Source organism: Kryptolebias marmoratus, linkage group LG17 (assembly GCF_001649575.2).
Source record: "Kryptolebias marmoratus isolate JLee-2015 linkage group LG17, ASM164957v2, whole genome shotgun sequence".
NCBI classification, from domain to species: domain Eukaryota; kingdom Metazoa; phylum Chordata; class Actinopteri; order Cyprinodontiformes; family Rivulidae; genus Kryptolebias; species Kryptolebias marmoratus.
This window is the reverse complement of record NC_051446.1, coordinates 6,425,235-6,446,945: the sequence shown is the minus strand read 5'-3', so window position 1 is coordinate 6,446,945 and position 21,711 is coordinate 6,425,235. Positions and strand designations below refer to the sequence as shown.

The following is a 21,711-nucleotide window of genomic DNA, read 5'->3' as shown; positions in this document are numbered from 1 at the left end:
GCTCTGCAGACAGAGCTGGTGGCGTGGCTGAGAGCGGAGCTGGTGGCGTGGCTGAGAGCGGAGCTGGTGGCGTGGCTGAGAGCGGAGCTGGTGGCGTGGCTGAGAGTGGCACCGGAGATGTGGAGACTGCTGCTGCCGTAGGTGGCGTGAAATCTGTCGTGACCAGAAATCCTGGGAGTCTTGGGTGAGCACCATCGAGAGGAAGGGGGCTTGATGGCCCAGCGTGTTCCCAAGAACTAAGAAACACGCCCCTCTTCCTCCTCCAGACTGGGCGTGTGCATGACGGTGATGGCGGCAAATGGAGACGTGAAGGCTGCAGCAGCCGACAAAGGCGTGATGGATGCTGCAGTCAGTGTCCTCCTTAGCCGACGGCGACCACGACGTGAAAACGGAAAACGGGGTCCGTCTATGAAACAGAACGGGTGCTCTCTCCGCAACTTCAAAAGAATATTCTGAGTCTTCTCTGTGGAGAGAGCAACACCGTAGATGACATCTGCAGGGTTCAGGTGTGGCCGGTTCATTCTGTCAAACGGTGGAGGGCAAGATGAACCCAGGGCGCAGACTCACTACTAAGAAACTAAAATTTATTTAAATAACAAAACAGAAAACAAAGGGCTGGCGTGGCAGCAAAACAACTATAACAAAAATCCAAACAGTAGACAAAGGCGAGACAAGGCAAGGCAAAACGAGGAGGGACCAGAGACAAGACTTGAACTGAACACAAACAATCAACAATGAACCGTCGGGGAGGTGGAGAAGAAGACCAGGTTATAAAGCAGAGGGAAATCAGAAGAAGTGGGAACAGGTGAGTGATTACAATTACACACAGGTGGAGATGGGTGTGACAGGAAACCAGAAACTACTGAGCAGAGGACAGGTGGATAGTGACAAAACAGAACCAAGGTATAAAGAAGACAAAATAATACAAAGACAAGGACAATAAAGCAGATACAAGAAAAACCTGAATCATAACAGAACCAAAACCCAGACATATGACAGTATATGGAAAGTTATCTGTTGCATGGCTCAAGACCACAGCGTATCACCATAAAGGGAATTGAATGTACTTGAATCCATACTGTTAAAGTCCATCCCAGTTGGCTGTGTGTGTGTGTGTGTGGTATTCTACAGCTGGGTGTGGTAAATGTTTATAAAAAGAAGCAGCCCCAAGAGGCACGGGGGACTTCACTGATTGGGCCAGAAGTCTTGATTCGGCACAGACTCTGTTATTTTGAATAAAGTCTCACTGTTCAAGAATAATTTATGTCTGTACAGTCATTTCTCTTGATCATTAACATTGTGGCTATACTTATGAAAACCCAGAAGAACTTCAACCATTTTAAAACGCTTCACATTCACAAGACATTTTAAACATTATTTGTTTTTTTTTAAACATTATTTGTTAAGGAAAGAGTTTGTTTTGAGAACTAACCACAATTTCCTCCATTGGTTACATAACTTTCTGTCATGATCTGTGGCTGTCTGCTCCCGTTCCTGCCACGCCCACCACCTCTGCTGCAATCAGCAAGATTCCGCTCATCTGTCATCTGTAGTATTTAAGCCGCCTTCAATCATACATTTTCTGCCAGAATACAGAAAGCTTTAAGCAAGGAGATGTCCAGTGTTTTTCTCCCGTTCCTGATTGCTCTCCTCATCTCAACCACAGTTCGGTGCCCTGGATTTCTCCATTTGGCCTTGTCCTCGCCGGACATTTGCAGAGCCTCAGATTTCTGGACATCAACCGTTTTTCTGTGCCCCGACCAACAAGTTTTGCCAGCCCATTGAATAAGTAATCTCAGTTCTGCTTTCCCGTGTATGACCACTGCCTGTTTTTTGACTAATTCTTTGAGCTCTGGATTAATACCTGAAGATTCAAAATTAGTCAAGCGCTGTTTGAGGTTGGTTCTGAACTTCCTCCTTTCTGTGATGTCACGCCTCCTGCCAACCGTTCCCTGTCAACTCTCTGGAGATGAGATCTTTTTGACATAGTGTGCTGGCTGCTTAAGGACAAACTAGGATAGGAGCCAAATTCTTTCTGGTGGACCTCCAGAATCCAGACTCCCACCAAGAAGTACACCAAGTGGTTTAAAGCTTCCACTGTGATCCTGAAGAGGTTGTTGGCCTCTTTTTTGAGTTTGGTTAAACTCATTAATCCTTTCATAGCCACTAACTCACTCTCTCTCCCTCCTCAGACCCACCAGACTGTACCATTCTTCGCTTTCTGATTCCGATCATATTTATCATTGAAATAGACACTGTAAAACGCTCTCCTTATTTGGTTGAAATTTTGGATCCCTTGTGTTATTCATTACACTTTCAGGGGTTGGAAGGAAAGTTTATTAGATGAGTTGAACAGCTGGCTAACCTTTAGTATAAAATTGTTCATTGCCCCAGGAAACTGCATGCTAATGCAGATATACTTTCCTGATTACCATTTGCTATCAAGAAAAAACAGCCATTTGCTGATACTGTTGTGCAAAGTCAGACATGCAGAATTGAGCAAGTTTGTTTAGTGCAGGAGGAACCCTTCATGCAAACTAGTCAGACTTCAGAGATGGACAAACTATCACAGGCCCAAATGAATGATCCTGAGTTGTGACACATAATTAAGTGTAAAAAGCTGTCTAGTGTTGGTCTGATACCTGAGGACCTTGAATTATAAAGAGTTGCTGCTCTTGTCTGGGATCAGCTTGAAGTACAAGGGGCAAGGCATGTGCGTAAGTCTCCAGTACACTATAAAGCTGCCTCATGGGTGCAAGTTGTGTTGTCTCAATATATGGTATCTGAAGTTTTTAGACAATTACATAATGTTCCTACTGGACATCATTTGGAGTACAGAAATTGCAGGGGAAGGTTAAAAATCTGCTTTGTTGGCCAGGATGGTTTAAAGATGTTCGGACCAAGGAGGGTATCCATGTGCACCCTTGCAGCCCTCTATTACAACTCAGCCTTTTGAATATGTTGCTGTTGATATTTTGCCCCCCCCAAGAGGGAGAGGAAGAACTAGTATATTTTAGTTGTGGGTGACTAATTTTCAAAGTGGATAGAAGCCTTTCTTCTTCCTAATTATAAGGCAAAAACTATTGCTAAGCTTGTGACAGAAGAGTGGGTGTGTGGTTTTGGGGCAACTTGCAGTCATCATTCAGATCAGGGTTGAAACTTTGAATCAACTCTGCTTAAGGAGTTATGTAGGCTTCTGCATATTCACAAGTTTCACACATTACCACATCATCCTTAGTCTGCTGCTCTGGTCAAAAGGTTTAATCAGATTTTTGTCTATCTTCTCCTTTTTTATTGAGGACCACAAGCTAAACTGGGATAACCTTCTACCTTATGTAATGTTGGCAGCACCTCTGTTATACCCTACAAAGTTTTGTTTGGGTGGGAAATTGTATTATCTGTTGACATAATGTTAAATGTAAACAACAGGGAATTTTTTTCTTTTGTAGATGTGTTAAGGTTTCAGGATACATTGTCTACAGTAGTGGAGTCAGTGAAACGTCATCAAACTAGAGCCTCAGAGTAACAGAGAATATCTCATGATTTCAGAGTGAACTTTAAGTATTATTCTGAAGGAGATCAAGTGTGGGTACAGAACAAGGCTAGGAAGTGTGGGGTGTGCCCCAAGTTACAAAGGTGTTATAAGGGCTCATTTAGAGTGGTTAAGAAGGTGACAGATGTGCTGTATAGATTAGTGTCAGCATAAGGGGGTCAAGAGACTGTTATTTATTTCAACGGACTTAAACCTTTTGTTCCTCCCTCAACAGATCCAATGAATTTGGGATCTAGAGGAAGAGGGCAGCTGAGTGCTGCACTTGTCCAGCTCCAGTACAGTGGAGTCCAGATGAATGTTGGCAGTGACTCCATATCCACACAGCATATGTAGACTGGAGAGTCAAACTCTTGTGACCAGTGACGTACGGTGAGATTCATGGTTGGTGAGGCACTGACTCCTTTAGAGTCAGATTTACAAATATATATAAACCCAAAAGGGTAGCTTATTCAATCTCTCTCTCTCTCTCTCTCTCTCTCTCTCTCTCTCTCTCTCTCTCTCTCTCTCTCTCTCTCTCTCTCTCTCTCTCTCTCTCTCTCTCTCTCTCAGCGATTTTGACTATAAAAATGTTCGAAAATTAGTCATACATAAAGATCAGCGGACAAATATTAATATTCATTTTATGTTATCATTTTTTTTCTTGTCATGACTGCTGACCCCTGACCGCACGTCCCTGCTTGTGAACCTCTTAGCAATCCTGCAAGGATGAAAAACTGATCCACTAATCCACGACCAGGACTAAAGCTACACTGGTCCTCAACAATTGGTTGGAGCCTCGCTTCCAACATCCTGGAGTAAACTTTCCCAGGGTGGCTGAGAAATGTATTTTCTCAATTCCAACTCACCACCTGATTGTGATTAGTTGACATCTATGCCCCTCTCTTTACCTGAATGTCCAAGACATACGGCCTCTGGTCTGAAACACAACATTGGTCATCGACCTTTGGCCAATGGTGGCCTGGTACCAAGTACACTTATGGACCACCATATGCTCAGACATGATATTTGTTATGGACATCCCATGCCTAGCACAGAAGTTGAATAACAGTACACCGTTCAAGTTCAGATTACGGAGGCTGTTCTTCCCAACCTACTTTCCAGATGCTGTTTTTCCCCACAAGAGCAAAATAGAAAACAGAATCCCCTGATGGCACCCCTAGAGACTACATGAAGGCTGAGTTATCCAAACTGCTGTTTGGCTCATAAGCACAAAGAACAGTCAAAACCATCCCTCCTGCACCTTGAAGCCACAGAAAGCCAACCGGGAAAACTCCCAACACCAAGGCACTCAGCCAGGGGCTGTGAGTATCCCCACACCTGCCCAAAGCCTCTCTCCCTGAGCAACTCCTGAGTAGGAAAGAGTTCAGCCTCTCTCCAGGAGTTAGGGTACAGAGCCCTAGTTGTGCGTAGAAGTGAGCCCAACTATATCTAGTTACAGGAGTATTCAAACCCCTCCACTTTAAGTTAGCAATTCTGTAGAGGGGGTCATCAGATACCCTCTGGTATAATATCTTTGCCAAAGGAGGAGATAGAAGCAACTTTCATGTCTTGTTGACATCAAAACTCAAAAGCTCCTCACAATGCAGAGTTTCACTTCAAGTCCAGCACCCTGAGACTGTACACTAAGAGAAATGAGGGAGGTATAGGACTATTAAGCATGAGAGCCATTATCAGGACTAAACAACTAACATCCTGGATTACATCCAGAAGAAAGTACCCAATAAAGAACTGCTAAGTGAATGTCTCATGCAGCAGTGGAAAAACAAGTGTAACCATCATGGAGAAATGAGCCCCTGCATGACATGTACCACCAACAGACTGAGAAAGTGTCTGATATCAATAAATCCTACCAGTGGCTAGAAAGGGCTGGACTGAAGGACAGCACAGAGGCACTAATCATGGTAGTACAAGAGCAGGCACTCAATACAAAAGGAATAGAGGCCATGGTCTGTCATACCAGACAGGACCCAAGAGGAATGGAGTTTGACACCCCCTGGTCTAAGACAACAGCACAATGTAAGATGCAGGAAGGCAAACCATACATGGAACGCCATCACCAAGTTGCTGGAATAGTGTACAAGAGCATTTGTGCTAAGTGTGGACTGGAGGTCCCACTGTCAAAATGGAAGAATCCACCAAGAGGTAGAGAAGAATGGCAGTACTAAGATATAGTGAGACTCTCTATCACGTTCGAGGGAAAGGAACCCAAACTGATTCATTATACGAAGCAAAAAGAAAAGGCTGATGTGGCAGCAAACAAAAAAACTTGCAGTGGAACACAAGGAGGGAGACTCAAGGAGCTGTATTGGCTGTGGTTAGAACAAACATCCAGGAACAAACATCCATAGCAATGAACCAGCGAGGAGTGAGTGACAAGAGAATGGCTTTAAAGAACTGTGGGTGAGTGGGAGATAAGCTACAGCCGGGATATGATGAGGAACAGGTGAGGTGGGTGTGGCAGGCGGATCAGAAAACTTCTGAGCTGAGGGCAGGTGAATAGTGGCACAGGGAACACAAGGAGCAAGACAATACAATAATATCAGAATCAGAATCAGAATCAGCTTTATTGTCATTCACACACAACATCAGAAATGCAGTGCAGAACGAAATTACAGTTAAGAACACGCTGTTCAGGAGAAGGACATACGTTACAGACATGGGTTAAACAGGAGTTCAGGTCATTCGCAAGACACTCGCGCTACCTTTTGCAGTTTGGAAGAGAAAGACACAATAGGAAGGATGAGCTAAAAAAAAAGACTTTGACCCTATGTTTACTCAGAAACACAGGAGCATACGCTTAAAAAACCGCTCGCTCAGTGCAAGTTGGCAGGAGGGTGGGGGGCTTGGGTAAAAACACATGGTGCTGGGGTAGGATGCAGCGGAGCCGGTGATATTACAGGATCATACTCCGAGCTGGAACCAATCCAAGGCCTTCAAAGTCCAAAACCAGCTGTTATCATCCAAGCTCAGTTCATCAGAGTTCAGTTCTCTGTCACCGTCCCCTCGGCCTTCGGCTGGTCCATCCACGGATGATACGGGGAGGGAGTGGGTGAGTCAGGCCTTTTAATGACGTATCATCCCGGGAAGTTTTGATTACTGCCGATAACCACGGTCAAACAGCTGGGAATCCGAAAGATAAACATAATTATTTTGGAAGCAAGCAACCTGGGGTAACTGTTGCTTTTGAGTCCTTAACTGTGTCTCTGTGGGGACGAAGAAAAAAAGCCGAATGATCCGAATTTCATGTCCTCCTCGCCTCTCCCTCAGTCTGGAACTTCACCAGGGTGTAATCTACTCCTCACGGGCACGCTGCTGAACAGCAATTCTCGTCAGAATCACGTCCAGTTTGCGACTTATCTCCCCCAACATCTGAGTCTGTGTGTTCCCAGTACGGGAGATGCCATCCATGGTTCCTGACAGCTTCTCACAGGCCCGAACTGCTGTCAGGATCGCTTTCAATTTCCGATAAGCCAGGATACCTCCACAGCCAAACAGCAGGAATCCAGTTATCATAAAACCAAATATGTATAGATCTTCAACATCTTCAATGGAAAGAGGAGCCAAACAGATGAGGTTCCAGCCCCAGGAACCAGCAACCCGTCCGGCAGCCACCATTCCACTGGGACAGCTGCGTTCCCCTCGCTCCAATCTCAACGTGGAAAAAATAGTGTCGATTCCGTTCAGAGACCAGTTGACCAAATCCATAGTTCCTTGTGTTATTCGGATGATAGGTAGAAGAAAGGCTTGAAAAAAAAATGCTTGCAAAGCAGGAAGGGAGGGACGGGTTCGGGAGAAAGAGCAGAAGCGTCCGACTCCTCTGAAGGCCAAGCAGAAAAAAAAAATATATTAACATGAAATACAGGAATCAGAACAAAAAGCAAAGATCAAATACAAAACTAAATATGAAACTCAAACACAGAAGACAACAAAAACAACTCAGAAAAACACAAATCCTGACACTTTCAGATCCAGACTGCCACACAGTAAATTACTAACCAAATAGACAAAGTGGTAATCGACAAGCAACAGAAGAAGGCAGCGGTGATGAATGAAGCGGTCCCAAGCGAGTGTAACATAGGGGCGCTCTGTGCTATGATCTCTAAAACTAGAAGAGTTGTTTCAATAGATCCCAGGAACAATCTCAGAGATCTCTGTCCAGAAGAGCTCAGTCCAGGGAACAGCTAAGATACTGAACAGAACCCCTCATGTTCCCAGAACCCCTCATGTTTCCAGGGCTGTGGTAGAGGACCTGAGTTTGAAATGAAGAGGAACTGCCCATGTGAAAAAATGGGGAGAGTTTTTATGCATACTTGTGTACAAGCAGCTGGCTGATTCAGAAATGTGGAAAACTCCAGTAGATACAACTGCTGAGACACGCACCTGCACAATCTGTCTTCTCCACATCAGAGAAGAAATGCACAGATCGTTTCCTTTGTCTAAGTCTGCACAAGCACCATAAAAAGACAAACACAATCCCAAAGGCTACATGAGTGTATCAAACATCAATAAACAATATATTTTATCATAACAGACAACATTTGAGTTAAATAAAGCAAATGGGCAGTTCAGTCTTAAAGCTGTCATTTATCATATATCAACAGCTTAAGAAGGAAATTTGTTAATCACAGAGAAGTCTTTATCATAATATTTACACCGAGGAAACCAAATTTTGTCTGTAAGGTTTTATTACAAAAATAAAACTAAATTAAGAAAATAGAATTAACAATAAACAATTAAGACATCACAACAAAACTAGGACTACAACATCAGTGTTCATATTCCACTACATCCTTTCTATCTGATGTAGTTAGACAAAAACTGTAAAAAGTCCAGAAAAAAAGGGAAAAACTCTTTCTACAATATTTAGACCATATTGCAGTAGGCCTTAAATAGAATAAAACCTAAAATGTTGTGCATCATTGTGTATTGATATTTGGTTGGTGCTATTTCCAGATTTGTGTCCTGATAAATGTGTCAGGGTGAGACTAACCTCAGGGTGTTATAGGCTCATGTGGTGGATCAATAGGTTCAAACTGGAGTCCTAGTTTGCAGCAGAATGAAAATAGTGTCAGCTACAATGCACAGTCAGATCTCAGCAGGCTTTAAGAGACAACAAATTAGCTCTGATGTTGCACAGATGGCTCTGTTATTTTATAATAGTATTATGATAAAAAACACCAGGCAAGGGCAATAGAAGACATGTAAGTACAACTTTTTTTGCCTATCTATTCAAATTGTGAATAAACTGATCAAATATTTCTTCATTCACTGACAGCTGCTGATGTTGTGAAAGAAGATGGGGGATTGGAACTTGTTAGGCAGCATCTTAGAAGAAGTTCACATTCATTCCACCATTGTGGGAAAGATCTGGCTCACCATCCTTTTTATTTTCCGAATGCTCGTGCTTGGCGTTGCAGCCGAAGATGTCTGGGATGATGAGCAGAGCGAGTTTGTCTGCAACACAGAGCAACCTGGTTGCAAGAATGTCTGCTATGACCAGGCATTTCCAATCTCCCTCATTCGTTACTGGGTCTTGCAAATCATTTTTGTGTCCTCGCCCTCACTTGTCTACATGGGCCATGCCTTGTACCGCCTGAGGACACTGGAGAAAGAGAGACACAAGAAAAAAGCCTGCCTGAAAGCCGAGCTGGAGGGAACAGACCCTGACCTAGAGGACCATAAAAGAATTGAGCGTGAACTCAGAAAACTGGATGAACAGAAGAAAGTCAGGAAAGCACCGCTTCGAGGTTCTTTGCTGCGCACTTATGTTTTTCATATCTTGACCCGATCTGTGGTTGAGGTGGGTTTTATTGTGGGTCAGTGTGCTCTTTATGGTATAGGACTATCTCCCCTGTATAAGTGTGAAAGGTCACCCTGCCCAAACAGTATAGATTGCTTTGTGTCAAGACCAACAGAGAAGAATGTTTTTATGGTTTTTATGCTTGTTATTGCCGGAGTTTCTTTGTTCCTTAACCTCCTAGAGATCTTTCATCTGGGCGTGAAAAAGATCAAACAGAGCTTGTTCGGATACAAGTATGGAGATGATGATAGTGTTTGCAGGTCAAAGAAGAACTCTATGGTTCAGCAGGTTTGTCTGCTAACTAACTCCTCACCACAAAAGGTGATGCAGCTCACACATATTACCAGTCCCGATTCTCACATGCTTCTTCATGGGGACATTCTGCCTCATCAATTGGTGAATGCGGTAGGCTTGAATAGCTCAACTCAGCATCTTACACAGACATACCGGACAAGCCAAACTGACATCCAAAGTTTGCAGCAGCTAGGGTCAGTTGAGCACCATCTCTCTCTGGACAATAGGAAGCCCTCATGCAGCAGTGACAATTCAAATGGACCTCAGAGTTTGAGCAAGCTACGCTTTGCAGGACCTCGAGAAACGCTGATGGCCGGCCACATAGAGATCCCAGCGACCCTGAGGAACCCACAGAGGAAGCAGAGCAAAGTGAGCACCCACAAGGAGCTCAGTGACATGAGTGATTCTCCAGGGAGCAGCCACTACCCCTCAGCCAGAAAGTGCAGCTTCCTGTCACGAGGACTGTCAGAGGCCAAGCTGGCCAGTCCATCTGACAGTGAGGCCTCCCAGAGTGGAACAGACAGTGAGGCCCAGCACCTGAACCAAAGGGAGAGTCCAGTTATGACTCCACCTCCTCCAGCCAGTGGGCGGAGGATGTCCATGGTGAGAAAATTGTCCAACCTAACTATCTAAGTCAGAGTCCAGTCCTGGCGCTACGTGGCCACTGTCCTGCATGCTTTAGATGTTTCTCTGCTTCAAAACACCTGATTTGAATCAGGAGGCTTCTGCAGAACTTAAGGACTTGCTAAAGAGATAATTTAATTCTTGAATCAGGTGTGTTGGAGAAGAGAAACATGCAGGATAGTGGACCTCAAGGACCAAAATTGGACGCCACTGGTCTAAGTTGTAGCATTCAATATCAAGTTTAGGTTTATATTAGGCTAAACGCAATGGAACAACATTGTATCATATGTTCAGTTTTTAGTTAGAATGAATTCAACACATCTCCTCATGAAAACCAACACCAGTGTTTTGCATTGAGTTAATTTCTGTCTAAGATGCTCTCTGCATGGAATAGTTGAAATAGGAAAGCCCTGACATGAGCCAGAGCTAAAGCCAATATTTCACTGGTCTGTGACTGTTTAGGCTAGTTGTTGATTTAAAACAGCAAGGAAATAGATGAATTTTAAGTTGCAGTCTCACTGAATTCTGAGGGTTTGTGACCAAGAGATCAGTGAGCCACGTGGCTGTGCTTTGAGTGGCCAGTTTTTAAAAGTCTCTGCTGATTTTTGTGTGCATGGATTACAAAAATGTATTCTAGGTCTTGCACATAATTTCATTGCACGACTCCACCCACATCATACCCACCTTGGCCCTCTTTGTACCCACTTGCCAGCTGCCCCCACATTTTTGATTTATTCTTCTGAAATACACGTTTGAATTGAAGATAAGCAGATTTTAACCAGTTTTGGAATCTGACCAGGTTTACCTTTTATTGACAATAACAAACCTCTTGTCTGAGCACAGAGTATATACAATACACACACACACACACACACACACACACACACACACACACACATACTTGAATTTTAATCCTATCAGAGCCGCGGTTCTCAAAAAAAGGCAGGAGTTTCGATGGTCATTTAGCCAATGAGCAGTAACTCTTCGGAGGGGTAGTTTTGACACTTAGGCACAAAGGAAAAAAAGAAGAGAGGAGAAAACTAAACGTGATTAGATCTTTGCATTTCTTTGCTGCCTCAAAATTAAATTTAATTAGCAAAAGGGGAAGCCAACTCCATCAGTGATTAAATTAAGTCTTCTCACAGGAAGCTGATCCTTTAGAACTCAATGAATAATGATTATTAGCACTGTAAGACGCATATTGATACACTGGTAACCTGATGGGAGGCACTGAGTGAGTTTTACTTACACATGTACCATATTACGGTCAAAAAACGTCTGATATGCAAACGAATGAAAGCAAAACAGAAAACATAGACATATAAAAACATTAAAGATGAAACGTGTGACTCTTGTAATTTTTTAAAATAAGAACCTGTGGTTGCTCTTGTAACTAGAAAGGAGGAAAAAACTAAAATGTTAGCACAATATCACATTTCAACATAAGGGTTGCAGTCCAGAAACTTATTTTGAACATATTAGAAAGTTCACATTTGATAATACAGTCCAAACCATACTGAGCAGAGGCCAACTTTCTTTCCAGGTCTAAAGGAATGTGATCATTCCTTTGATGTCCGTAGACCGATGGAGTTATCTATTCCTTGAGTTTAACCAGGTCTTTGGTTATTCTCTTCTCAGAATGTAAATTTCTTCCAAAGTCGTACAATTGACACATTGATTTCCTCTTTGGAGTTAAGAAGTCTGGGAAGGGGGTGTAACTCTTGTTTAGAGTCAACAACAGTAATTAGTTTATGGCTATTGTATGGGTCCTCGAAGGGGAACTTCCTAGTATGTGGCTCCTTTTGGTCTGATATGATCAACAGAGGCCTCTGGGTTTCTTCTCAAAACACTGGTGGTTTAGTTTAGGTGAAACAGTCCATTTTTGCATTAAGCCAATAATGCAAAATTTATCCAAACTCTGACGTATGACCCTACATTATACATTATTTAGTGCTTTAACACCAGCCATAGCTGAAACAAAGTGCTGAACATCAGTAATAAATAAAATAAGCATAAAAATAAAATAACAAGGCTAAACACACAATAATGAATTAAAATTTCAATATTAAACATAATAAAACGACACAGTGAAACAGATACAATCAATACCAATAAAAATTAAGTAAAATCAAGTCTCAGTTGGGTTAAAGGCCGGTGAGTAAAAATAAGTTTTCAAACGAGTTTTAAAAATTGTGCCAATATTTGATCCAATCAGAGGCAGTGTAGATCAAGTAGGGATTTCCTGTCTTTAACCAGTGTCCTGTGGGCAATGTAGTTTACAGTTATTGACGTTGAGTGCTGGCAGGCTTATGAGAGGTGGTGGTACACTGTAAAAGGTGACGGTGAGGATGAAAATTTAGAAGTGTCTATACTGTGTACCAGAGAGTACTAGCCCACTTAGAGCACTGCATAAAGCTGCAGGAAAAGGTGAGCTGACAGTAGTTAGCAAATTATCATTTTGCTCTTGCATTAGCAATCAGGACCTAGCAAAAACTGTCAGGATTCGGTTTTGTTTGTTTCTTAGTGTTTGATGTTTGTTTTGTGGTCTCCTTTTGGTTTGGGTTTTGTTGTGTTCATGTTCGCCATGCCAGTCATCATTCTCCACTTATCCTCTGTCTGCCCCTGTTTGTCTGCCACGCCCATCTCCACCTGTCAGCAATTGTTATCACTCACCTGTGCCCACTTCACCTCATTACGCTCAGTGTTTAAAACCCAGTCACTTTCTCCACCCTGCTGGTTCATTGTTCTTAAATTGTTCCATGTCCTTCGTCCCTTGTATCTCACCTCGCCTCGCCTTGCCTTGCCATTATGTTGGAATTTTGTTATTGATTGTCACAGAAAATATAGAAAAATTGCCTTCTTTGGCAATAATAGATATTATTACTTCTGACCAGGACTTCGGAAGGGGGGGGGGGCATAATTAAAAAAATAAAAAATCATTGTAAGATGGGCATAACCTCATTCTTAAAATGCTTATAAAATTCACCGGGGTACCCATCTACTCCTGGTACTTTATTGTTCCTTAAATTTTTTTATGACATCCTCAATTTTTTTATGATTGGATCTCTCATTGCCCTGGCATTCTTTTCAGTTAACTTTGGAACTTATTTTTTCCCAGTAGATTCTTAATCTTCTCTGTTTTGTTATCTAGCTCCTCTGAGTCATAAAGTGACACATAATAGGATGAGATGACTTCTGCTATGTCTTTAGGATGAGACAGTATTCCATCCATCCATCCATCCATCCATCCATCCATCCATCCATCCATCCATCCATCCATCCATCCATCCATCCATCCATCCATTCTCTTCCGCTTATCCGGGGTCGGGTCGCGGGGGTAGCAGCCTAAGCAGGGAGACCCAGACTTCCCTCTCCCCAGCCTCTTGGGCCAGCTCCTCCGGGGGAATCCCAAGGCGTTCCCAGGCCAGCCAAGAAACATAGTCCCTCCAGCGTGTCCTGGATCTTCCCCGGGGCCTCCTCCCAGTGGGACGTGCCCGAAACACGTCACCAGGGAGGCGTCCAGGAGGCATCCTCATCAGATGCCCGAGCCACCTCAACTGGCTCCTCTCGAAGTGGAGCCTCTACTCTGAGTCCCTCCCGGATGACCGAGCTTCTCACCCTATCTCTAAGGGAGAGCCCAGACACCCTGCGGAGAAAACTCATTTCAGCCGCTTGTATTCGCGATCTTGTTCTTTCGGTCACTACCCAAAGCTCGTCACCATAGATGAGGGTAGGAACGTAGATCGACCTGTAAATTGAGAGCTTCACCTTTTGACTCAGCTCTCTCTTCACCACGACAGATCGGTACAGCGCCTGCTTCACTGCAGACGCTGCACCAATCCGCCTGTCAATCTCCCGCTCCATTTTTACCTCATTCGTGAACAAGACCCCGAGATACTTAAACTCCTCCACTTGGGGCAGGACATCTTCCCCGACCCGGAGAAGGCACTCTACCCTTTTCTGACTCAAGACCATGGCCTCGGATTTGGAGGCACTGATCCTCATCCCTGCCGTTTCACACTTGGCTGCGAACCGCTCCAGCGAGAGCTGTAGATCACAGTCTGATGAAGCCAATAGGACCACATCATCTGCAAAAAACAGAGACGCAATCCTAAGGCCACCAAAACAGATGCACCTCGACACCTTGGCTGTGCCTAGAAATTCTGTCTATAAACGTTATGAACAGAATCAGTGACAAAGGGCAACTTTGGCGGAGTCAAATCTAACTTACTGCTGGCAATGCGGACCACGCTCTGACACCGGTCATTTAGGGACCTAACAGCCCATATCAGAGGGCCCGGTACCCCATACTCCCAGAGCACCCCCCACAGGATTCCCCGAGGGACATGGTCGAACGCCTTCTCCAAGTCCACAACACATGTAGACTGGTTGGGTGAACTCCCATGCACCCTCAAGGACCCTGCCGAGGATGTAGAGCTGGTCCAGTGTTCCACAACCAGGACAAAAACCACACTGCTCTTCCTGAAGCCGAGGTTCGACTATCGGACGGACCCTCCTCTCCAGAACACCCGAATAGACCTTACCAGGGAGGGTAAAGAGTGTGATTCTTCTGTTGTTGGAACACACTTTCTGGTCCCCCTTTTTGAATAAGGGAACCACCACCCCGGTCTGCCAATCCAGGGGAACTGCCCCCGATGTCCATGCAATATTGCAGAGTCGCGTTAACCAACACAACTCTATAACATCCAGAGCCTTAAGGAACTCCGAGCGAATCTCATCCACCCCCGGAGCCTTGCCACCGAGGAGCTTTTTAACCACCTCAGTGACCTCAGCACCGGAAATTGGAGAGCCCGACCCAAAGTCCCCAGGCTCCGCCTCCTCAATGAAAGACGTGTTGGAGGGATTGAGAAGGTCTTCGAAGTGTTCCGCCCACCAACACACAACATCCCGAGTTGAGGTCAGCAGCACACCACTCCCACTATAAACAGTGTTGGTGCTACACTGCTTTCCCCTCCCGAGACGCCGTATGGTGGACCAGAATCGCCTCGAAGCCATGCAGAAGTCTTTCTCCATGGCCTCTCCGAACTCCTCCCATGCCTGAGTTTTTGCTACAGTGACCAGCCGAACTGCATGCCGCTTGGACTGCTGGTACCCATCAGCTGCTTCTGGAACTGCTTCAGGCACCAACTACCTTGCGGCCACAGCTCCAATAAGCTGCCTCAACAATGGAGGCATGGAACATGGCCCACTCGGGCTCAATATCCCTCACCTCCTCCGGAACATGTTCGAAGTTCTTCCGGAGGTGGGAGTTAAAGCTCCGCCTGACAGGAGACTCCGCCAGACGTTCTCAACAGACCCTCACAATATGTTTGGGCCTGCCAGGTCTGACCGGCATCCTCCCCCACCATCGGAGCCAACTCACCACCAGGAAGTGGTCAGTTGACAGCTCTGCCCCTCCCTTCACCCGAGTTTCCAAGACATGCTGCCGCAGATCAGATGAAACAACAACAAAGTCGATCATTGAACTGCGACCTAGGGTGTCCTGGTGCCAAGAGCACATATGGACACCCTTATGTTTGAACATGGTGTTCGTTATGGACAATCCATGATGAGCACAGAAGTCCAACAACAGAACACCAATTGGGTTCAGATGAAGGGGGCCATTCCTCCCAACCACACCCCTCCAGGTCTCACTGTCTCTGCCTATGTGAGCATTGAAGTCCCCCAGCAGAACAAGGGAGTCTCCAGGAGGGGCACTCTCCAGTAACCCCTCCAAGGACTGCAAAAAGGGTGGGTAATTTGAACTGCTGTTTGGCGCATAAGCGCAAACAGAAGTCAGGACACCCCCCCCACCCCCCCACCCCCATGTAGGCGGAGGGAGGCTACCCTCTTGTTCACCGGGGTAAACCCCAACGTATAGGCACCTAGATGGGGGGCAACAAGTATGCCCACTCCTGCTTGGCGCCTCCCACCAGGGACAACTCCAGAGTGAAAGAGTGTCCAACCCCTCTCAAGGAGACTGGTTCCAGAGCCAGAGCCGTGTGTTGAGGTGAGCCAGACTATTTCTAGCCGGAACCTGTCAACCTCACACACCAGCTCAGGCTCCTTCCCCACTGGAGAGGTAACATTCCACGTTCCAAGAGCCAGCTTCTGTAGCCAAGGATCAGATCGCAAAGGTCCCCACCTCTGGCCACCTCCCAGTTGCAACTTTATTGTCACTAAATTTCCAGTAAAACTCTCAAAGTTTTATCAACAGACATTACTCTCATGGAAATTGTGTCAAACATACATTTTCTTTGTTGAATATTTTTTGTGTTTGTTCTCATAAGTTTGCTTTCTTTTTGTGTTTGTAACAATGAAGATAAATAAAGTTGTGGGAAAAAAATTCTGACAACAGCGCCACCTGCAGAAAGCTTTGCTCTGAGGCACTTTTTTCTGAGACCTGACGCTTTTTTTCTGATACCTGAGTCTGATGCCATTTTTCTGATATCTAAGGAAAAAAATTGAGAAAGTTTTGAAACAAGTTCGATATGACTGAATATTGTGAGGAAAAATTTGTCATGCAATTTTTTAAATAACAAGCAAAAAAAGCAAAAACAAACAAACAAAAAAAAAAGCTTTTGTGACCCATGCACAGATATTCAATTTAGAACCCATCAAACAATTAAATAAATTTAGGAAACTCTCTTCTGAATGCTGTCCATCAAGCAGTCCTGGAGCCTCAGCCCAGTGAGATTCTATCTTACAGCTTGGAGCTTTACCATACAGTCTGAATTAATAAAGCTCCTTGAGTGAGCAGTAAAATGTATTTAGTAACAAGAAAAGCAGTTCAGTTGTACTATTTTAAAACTCTTAAGATAGTTGCAACTTCAAACCATATAAATATATGAAACAATTGGATGAAAAAATCCCCCCAAAGCTTTTCAGTTGCTGTGATTTGTTCCTGTTATTTGAATAATAATACATTTTCACTTTTTCTTTCTTTTTCTTTCAGAGCATGATTCTTGAACTGTCTTCAATTATGAAAAAGTAAACTGAAAACCACTGCTCTGAAGCAAGGCCAGATGCATGTGTGGATTTCAAGACACTGAAACATCTGAATATGAAGAGGATTTTATACTGTCTCTCATCAGCAGCAACAATTTCACAACTTTTTTATTTGTGCATTAGCAATCTCTGTAGAACAGTTAACACAGTTCAACATAACAGACACTTTGTTTTGTGTACTGTTCCGTTATCTTTTTTTAGCATCTGGTTACGTTTACCTGGTTTGTTTTTATCTCCTTCCTGTTAAAGTTTGTCCAAGGTATATTTATGTCAAATCATAAATGGCTGTTTATATTGGCTTTGACATAGCAAAAACGTTTGGGAGACAGGAAGACCTAGCTTGTTGTTTTCTAAAGGGGACCTATTATGCAAAATTCACTTTTTGCATGTTTTTGTACCTCCATTTCGGTATCTACTGATTCTAGAAACAGTTCAAGTGCAAAAAGTCCCAACAAACAAGTTTTTTTGCAATAAGTAAATGTTTTCTAGTGTCTGCAAACTACCTGTTTCAAAAACTTCTGGGTTGTTGCGTCACAATCCTTGTTACCTAGCAACCCCAAACCAAGCTCAGCCCCTAACCTAATAACCCAAGTGGAGCTCCACCCACTTCATTACAGGAAGACCATCACATTATTTCTGCTGGTTTTACATCTGCACAATGTCTGCTGGAAAAGGGAAGTTTTTTGTTGTCAACTGTGATATAGAACATGTGTCTGTATTGTCCCTGTCCTAACTTGCTACCAGTCGGGTTTCGGACCCACTTATTGCTGCTCTCCTACTCGACAAATGTGGGTTCAGAACTGCTAGATGTCCCTGTCCCAAAGTCAGAATCCTCAGAGTTTGAATTAATAACAAAATAAATGTGCGTCAGATATGCAGTGTTTAATCCTTCAGTGAGTTTTTATGTTTTTAAATGTAGTGCATTAGTGAGGTGTCGGGTGTTGGGGGCCGTGGCCAACAGCAGCTTATTGCATAAAAATGACATAGCCCTAAAACTGCTCATTCTGAAATGAGCTCAAAACAGGCAGAAGTGATCAGGTGAAATCTCAATATCTGAGAATGATTTTGTGTATTAAATGTAATGAACATGTTTTGTATAGCCCACAGACCTATCCTGACTTGTCCAAGGAAGCATAATAGGTCCCCTTTAACAATTTACTACAGAAGAAAAGTAAAACAGACCATCCCAAGAATGAGACAAATCACAGCAACAGGATCTGTTGTAAATTCAGATTGCCACTGAGTGCTCATTTGAACAAGATTTTATAAGTCAGACATAACGCCACTAATCTTGTCATAACCGGAAAACTGTATTACTTAGAGCTTAGCATCACCTAACATTGAACTGTGAGAAGATATGGACTATACAAGACAAATTTGTGACATATTGAGGACATCTCAGTATATCAGTTTCTTTGCAGTGAATCTTATTTTTCTACAAGAATTCTCCTATTTGGACATATAAACGTCCACTCAAACAAAACAAAGTAAAATAAGATTTGTAATTTTACCACCACTAAAATTGTATGTGTTAAAAAATTTGATTGGTCCAATCTGTCCGAGAAAGATCTGGAGGTCTATTTCACTCAGTCTGATACTTTGCTAAGGAATATTGTGCTACCAAAGAATGCTATAGCATGTAGTGATATTAATTGTAAAGATCCACTACATGGTGTAGAGTTGTGCAACTTGTATGAAAGTATTGTGGAGTCTCTTCGTGTTTCCAGAATGGCCTTGCATAAGACCAAACTGCGTAAAGCTAAACTAGGCTGGAATGAGCATGTGAAGTAGCTTCATGCTGAGGCCAGGCGGGCCTTTAAGGCTTGGATTGAGGCAGGCAGACAGAAGCATGGTCTTCTTTTTGAGTATAAGAAACAAGCAAATGCCAATTTTAAATATGCCCTGCGCTTTATTAAACAAAATGAGGACATGTTGAAATCAGATCTGCTTGCAAAGGAAATGCAAAATAATTGCACACATGATTTTTGGAAGGAAATAAAGAAAATTAATAATTATAATATAGGTCTGCCAGCAAAAAATGGTAGTGTAAATGGAGCAGGGGCAGTTACTCAGATGTGACAGAAACATTATTATAAATTATTTAACTGTCTTAAAAGCTCCTCATTTACAGTGGACAATGTTAGTTATGACAAAGATGTGAAAGTTTCGGCTCAAGAAATTTACAATGCAGTCATGAGCCTAAAGAATGATAAGGCTTGTGGTATGGATGAGGTGTCTGCAGAACACTTAAAATTCTCAAGCAGAAAACTATTTCCTTTGCTTGCTTTGTGTTTTTCTGGGTTTTTAGTCCATGGTATTTTACCTGATACGCTTTTAGCTGTTATATTAGTGCCTATTATAAAAGATAAAGCTGGCAAGATAAATAACAAGGATAATTATCGGCCCATAACTTTAGCCAGTGTGCTATCCAAGGTCCTAGAGAAGATTATACTGAGTGAGATAGAACATTTTCTCCTTGCTTCAGATAATCAGTTTAGATTTAAATCTAAACATGACACTGATATGTGTGTTTTTGATCTGAAAGAGATTTTAGATTTGTATGATAGGCACAAATCTACTATTTTTATGTGTTTTATTGATGCTTCAAAGGCTTTTGATCGGATTAATCATGTATAGTTGTTTTCTAAGTTATATAACAGAGGGGTTCCCAGATCTGTAGTTAGAATTCTGTCCTTTTGGTGCGCTCATCAGTTAATGTATATAAGATGGGGCAATTGTATGTCAGCCCCTTTTAAAATTAGCAATGGGGTTAAACCTCTTTTTTTAAAGTATACATGGATGATTTATCAAAGTGGTTACATAACTGTGGGACTGGGTGTGTTGTTGGTGGGACCATAATTAACCACACCATGTATGCAGATGATTTGGTTGTTTTTAGCCCTTGTAGTGCTGGTCTTCAACAACTACTGAGGACCTGCTCACAATATGGTCAGGAGTATGACATTATGTATAATGCACTGAAAAGTAACATTATGATTATAAAAACGAAGGAGGATCAGAAGTTGGTACTTCCTGATTTCTTCTTAACTGGTGTTGTTCTTAAAGTGTGTGCTGCTGTTAAATATCTGGGACATTATATAACTGATGATCTGGCTGATGACATGGACATATACAACGATGCCTAATGTATGCACAAGCCAACATGCTTGTACGCAAGTTTAGGATGTGTTCTGTCTCAGTAAAAGTGACTCTTTTTTTAAAGGATACTGTACTCCTCTGTATACGGCTCACTTATGGAGACGGTATAGGCAAAGCAGCTTACAGAAACTCAAAGTGGCGTACAATGATGGAATGAGGATGCTACTTAAGTTGCCGAGATGGATGAGTGCAAGTCAGTTATTTGTTGATGTTGGCGTCCCCACTTTTTATGCTGTATTACGTAACCTCATGTATAGGTTTATGTGGAGATTACATGCTTCTACAAATAACATTATCCTGATAATAACAGATATTGCACAAAGCTCAGTCAGGTTTAAGTCCAGGTTGTGGAACCACTGGCGGTGTAGCCTTTAGGTAAATCAGTGACCTGTATTTGTGATTATTGCCTTATGTCATTTATCTGTAAATAATGTTTTTTTTTACTTCTACATTATTTTATTTCATTTTATTTTTATTTTTCATATGGACTTATTTGTGTGTCTTTAATAAAAGTTGATTGATTGTATCTTGTCAAAAAACAAAATCATTTTTAAATGATAAACAATGTCCTTAGCAATAAACAAAAATGGAAAGAAACCCTAAATAAAGAATTTGCTGGTGTAGCTTCTTAGTCATCCAGGACAGGGTAAATCTAAAAAAAGTAAAAAAGACAACAAAACAAACAACAACAAAAAGACTTTACTCTCATTTGTGAGCCAGGGAAACAAAGATTCTAACTACTCTCTAAAATGACGAGAAGGGACATAATCTGCATGTGATTTTAGGTTACATAACATCTCAGTTTAAAATCTTGAAACTCCAGTCTCTACGCACATGATATAATGAATTTGGAAATTTGTCTTCTTTTTAAATACGGTTTATAGAGGAAAAGCCCTGTGGGTTTCCCCATCAGAACGTTCCAACAGGACCAGGGTGAAACATCTATGCTAAATGAACCCTCAAAACACCTCCATCTTTTTTGTTTTAATATTTTTATTAGGAGGGAAGGAGACACTACAACCAAAATTTAGATTGTTATTAACATAGTATGCCATATGGTACACACCTACTTCGAGACATTGATAGGGAAGAGCAGAACACAGGAACAGAAGGGGTAAAAAGTATGTGGATGAAAAAAGGCATACAATTCACCTCCAAAGAGTATTTATCTTTTTCTTACATGACTGAACAGAACACAATATATATATGTATATAAAAAAAAAAAATTCCCTTCTCACCCTCCGCGGGTGGTCTTTGTTTCATCCTCTGAGCT

General features: G+C 42.7%; 1 protein-coding gene across 1 annotated transcript; it reads left to right on the top strand.

The window, feature by feature from the left end:
- The first annotated feature begins 8,845 nt into the window (after positions 1–8,845).
- On the top strand, positions 8,846–18,214 carry gja10b (gap junction protein alpha 10 b). Its single transcript, XM_017437727.3, has 2 exons — positions 8,846–10,250; positions 17,227–18,214. The coding sequence occupies exons 1-2, from the start codon at positions 8,850–8,852 to the stop codon at positions 17,263–17,265; spliced, it is 1,440 nt and encodes a 479-aa protein (XP_017293216.1). The 5' UTR covers positions 8,846–8,849; the 3' UTR covers positions 17,266–18,214.
- The last annotated feature ends 3,497 nt before the right edge of the window (positions 18,215–21,711 follow it).

Excerpts from the sequence above, each read along its gene's own strand:
- gja10b (XM_017437727.3), top strand. The coding sequence starts at position 8,850 with ATGGGGGATTGGAACTTGTTAGGCAGCATCTTAGAAGAAGTTCACATT. Across the intron at positions 10,251-17,226 it reads GTGGGCGGAGGATGTCCATG|AGCATGATTCTTGAACTGTC; the intron begins GTGAGAAAATTG and ends TTTTTCTTTCAG.